Source organism: Limulus polyphemus, unplaced genomic scaffold (assembly GCF_000517525.1).
Source record: "Limulus polyphemus unplaced genomic scaffold, Limulus_polyphemus-2.1.2 Scaffold30, whole genome shotgun sequence".
NCBI classification, from domain to species: domain Eukaryota; kingdom Metazoa; phylum Arthropoda; class Merostomata; order Xiphosura; family Limulidae; genus Limulus; species Limulus polyphemus.
Genome location: NW_013665640.1, coordinates 819,504 through 824,103, shown reverse-complemented (window position 1 = coordinate 824,103; position 4,600 = coordinate 819,504). Strand labels below are relative to the sequence as shown.

General features: G+C 32.8%; 1 protein-coding gene across 1 annotated transcript in view; it reads left to right on the top strand.

Annotated features, from left to right (window-relative positions):
• Positions 1–4,395, top strand: part of LOC111085908 — an 8,863-nt gene extending 4,468 nt beyond the window's left edge. The window contains exon 3 of the mRNA XM_022386718.1: positions 4,339–4,395. Within this exon, the coding sequence (XP_022242426.1) occupies positions 4,339–4,395 (57 nt within the window). The remainder of the gene's footprint in view (positions 1–4,338) is intronic.
• Positions 4,396–4,600: the final 205 nt, after the last annotated feature.

The window sequence follows — 4,600 nt, the reverse complement described above, 5'->3', positions numbered from 1 at the left end:
AGCTTTGCGCGAAATTCAAAAACAAACAAACTATTACCTAGTTACTTGTTGTAACAGAAAATATTATATTATGAACCAACGGTATGAGATTTAGATCTTATCCCATTCCATAAATTTAATGAGTATAGGTACATAGAAACATTTTGCAAATAACATCGACGAGATGTTCTGCTTTATCAAAAATTTTTTTTTTTAAATTCTGTAGTTGAATAAAAATAATTATTTTTCATTAATAAAGGTGAACAAACAAAGACATTTTTATGGCTACGGAAGAAGTTTTTAGATTAAGTAATCGAAATCAATTCTATAATTTATCACACGATTAAAATATAATATTATAGTATACATTATATTATGAGTGGAAATTTGCATTCACGCATACTTAGAGCTACTTGGACCAATATTTAAGTCACAAAGAAAACGGGCAGTTTTTATGCAACTATTTCTTGTCGTCCAGCACATCTAGTCTAGATCAAAGATTTCAAGATTTCAGTAATTTTTCACATTTCGTAACGTTACAGAACATACATCAATCTATCAATATTACCCATTATATAGAGGTGTTTGTATGTGTAAAAAGTCTACTTATCTTATTGGGTCTAATTCATGACATATTGTTTCGGTTTCTAAATTCAGCGAAGTCTAGAAACTTCCTCTGAGTATAATGTTGAGTTCTAAAGAATGGTATATATATGGAATGTTCTGTATTTAATTTGTTGCTAACTTGTGTATTTTGTGGTATGTTGTATTTTTTGACAGTGAGATCTGAATAAATTAAACTGTATTGTAGTTACATCTTGTCTATTTTTAAGTTTGGTTTCTTTTGTTACTGATTGTACTGAAGTCACTTAAAAACAGATAATCAATAATACAAAAGTTTAATTAAACACGTTTCATTAACCTGACAAAAGTTCGTTTATTACTTTAGTTTTAAAACTGTTTTGGTTACTGTCTGATGTTTGTTTTATGTTTTAAACTGTGACAGGGATTCAGTTTATGAAGAATAGTCTGCCAGCTCTTTCCAACTGGGATATTCAGAAACTTCAGTTCCTTTCTGCCCTGCTCTTGTTAAAGTTATTTCGCGCTATTGCGTTAGCCGGATACTTTTTTTTCTCAGCAATAAACCTTTCTTTGTTTATCAAACTTTGTTAATGTGGGTCGCGGGTTCGAATCCACGTCACACCAAACATGCTCGCCCTTTCAGCCGTGGGGGCGTTATAATGTGACGCTCAATCCCACTATTCGTTGGTAAAAGAGTAGCCCAAGAGATGGCGGTGGGTGGTGATGACTAGCTGCCTTCCCTCTTGTCTTACACTGCTAAATTAGGAACGGCTAGCGCAGATATCCCCACTGTAGCTTTGCGCGAAATTCAAAAACAAAACAAACAGTACAAGCACAGCTCGTCACATAACTTAGGAGAAAACGATTAACATTCAGTACTATTAACGCTACGGTTGCAGCAAGAACACGTGCAAGGTAGCATCTCAATCATCCTTGTTCTCGAATGGTGAAAGTAAAATATATTTATGTGATGTCGTACGCAGAATTTATGTGATGTCGTACGTAGAATTAGGGATTTGAGTGACAATAATAATTGTTTTGGGATATTGCTTTCCCAAAAACATATTGAAAACATATGATGAAAATACGTAAAACATAGAATTCAGTAAGAATATATATCGTTAATCATCTTTAAGTTCCCGTATACCATTATAAATTACTACGTCAGAAACCAAATATATTGAGCACCTTCAATCCAGACTTCCTTACATCAATGGAGAGATTTGTAAAAATTAATTTTTTAATTGAAAAAGAAACAAACTTGTTACAGGTGATCATCATGTTATCTATTAAAACCAGTACTGTTTGTATTTTTAAAAGGGAGATCTGAATAAAATTGAACTGCATTGTAGTTTCATCTTGTCTGTTTTAAAGTTTGGTTTATTTTGTTACTGATTGTACTCAACTCACTTGAAAACAGATAATCAATGGTTTGTTGTGAATTTCGCACAAAGCTACATGAGGGCTATCTGCGCTAGCCGTCCCTAATTTAGCATTGAAAGACTAGAGGTAAGACAGCTAGTCATCATCACTCAGCGCCAACTCTTAGGCTACTCTTTTACTAACGAATAGTAAGATTGACCGTCACATTATAACGTCCCGACAGCTGAAAATGCGAGGATGTTTGATGGGACAGAGAATTCAACCCGCGACCTTCAGTTTGCGAGTCAAGCGCCCTAACAATCTGGCCATGCTGAGCCAATAATCAATGAAACAAAGGTTTAACTCAACACATTCATTAACATGACAGTAGCTCGTTCATTACTTTAAATTTAAAACTCTTTCGGTTACTATCTGATATTTTTTAAACCGTGACAGGGATTCAGTTTATGAAGAACAGTTTGTCATAATCAGACGTGTCTGCCAGCTCTTTCTAACTAGGTGTTCAGAAACTTCAGTAAACTTCGTATGAACATTATTTCGCGCTGTGGCCTAAGTCGGATGGTTTGAGTCTTGATCGTCTTGAGCCAATGGGCTAATCAAGTTGTTTAATTTTCTTCCCTATCCACCTCGTGAGCATGGGAGAAGAGAGCAGTGAAGACAAAGAGCCATTGCGAAGACAGTGTTACGTACTTAGAAAAAGAAGCAGAACAGAGAAAAGAAACATTAAAAGTAATAACAACAGACCCGTCTTATAGATTTTTTGTAGGGTATGTTGTATGTTACGACCCTTTTTGGGGGGGCTACGATTTAGTGATCCAATGCCCAAAAGTATTGGTTGTCTGAGTTGATCGGAGTACTCCAAAGAAAACCCAGACGTCGAAAAATCCATCTGACCTGTGCCAAGCTGTAAGGCAAAACAGTTATACGTGTTTTGTGTATTCTGTGCAGTATTGGTTGTAAGGTTATATAAGTTTATGAGGTGCACTAATGTTTTTGTGAAGGGTAGAGTTTAATTAATTAATTAATTTTCTATCAGTCTAATATATATATACCATATTCTTGTAATTATGTAAGTAAACACAAAATATACTCTAAGTATCTTTAAGACACTTAAAAAGCACCTATCGTAGTTGATAAGCAATCTTATGTCTAGCTAAACAACTGTGAAACAAACTCTCAAGTATAAAAAATAAATGCATTATTAAAAGTGTGTTAAATCCATAACATCAAAGTGTTTTTATAATAACCTGACTCGAGATTATAATAATAAATTTTAGACTTTTCAATGCTTCTTAAACCTTTAACGATGTGACATATGGCTAACATCACCAGTATTTTTAATTCCTTTAAGAAACTGCTTCTGAAAGAAAATCAGTTTATTTTTATAGCTATTAAATTGCAGGTACTAACGCGTTTTTTTTATTTGTAAACTCATTATTTCAACATAAATAAGATAAGTTCAAAAATATCAACATAAAAAGTAAAACAAATGTCTCGAAACTATATGGTACTTTCTGTTTTATTTCTAATATTAAATCTTAAGCTTTATATTAATATTTGGTTACTTTAACTAATACAAATCTGGAAATCATTAATGTTAACGCACATTTACATTTTTAACAAGATGCTGCTATGTTCGATATGTTTCATTTTATTGTCATATTGTGTTTATATAGTTCAGTATTATCTCCCCTTTACCACAAGCCACTCATGCTTAGTAGCCAGCGTTGAAAGGTTCGGGCACTTTGTTAAAGAGACATACACTTCCTATAATCAGTTCAAACAACCGAAAAAGACCCTAGTGATGACGGGTACTACCTTCTTACTGGTTAGTAGTTCAAACCCAGTTGATTTTGACCATTTAAAAACCCAACTAATCGTAGGGTATCGTTCAAGGTGAAAAGTCTAGTTTCTCTTCATCATCACTACTTTGTCTGTTGTTTGAAATAAAAATTAAACAAATTACCATTACTGTTTTCTATTTTAAAGATTATGAAAGTGATCCATTAGGTAGAAAACAATTGATAGATAAATCGATATTTGGCGCCATCTAGTTTACCTAAATTCATCTAGAAATTTCTTAACGGTGACCCGAAAAACGAAGCTAACTCGGACACCCGTGGCCTGATTTTAACGAAATTTGTTTTATTCTGTTTCTATTCACATTCCTATTTTCATTTTATTACAAATATGGCACTATTGTGCACCGTTTATGCTGTATTTGATTAGAGACAATCCCACAAACAAACAATCTCAGAGTTTTAGTAGTATATAGATTGAGTGCATTTAACGTTTCGCTTCAGGTTATGTCTTAATAATAGATTTTTTGTATTATTCTTTATCTTGTTCAGACTTTAGGAATATTATCTGTTTTTTGTTTCTCTTTTTTTACAGATCATTGGGGCTATTATAACCTACACTGTTATCATGATCCAGACTGGAGGAACATAATTAATTGATCAACTTATTTGAGAATGATTTCTTAATATTTTGAAAGTTCACAATTATTTAAAAAGTAATTGGAATTAAACTGTACTATTTGTTTTTCTGAAAATATCTTCTATATAACAATATATGAACAACAGAAATTAAATGATGAGATCAAAATGTGTTATGACGGAGGGCGCGTAGAAAAAACAACAATAAAATGGACCTA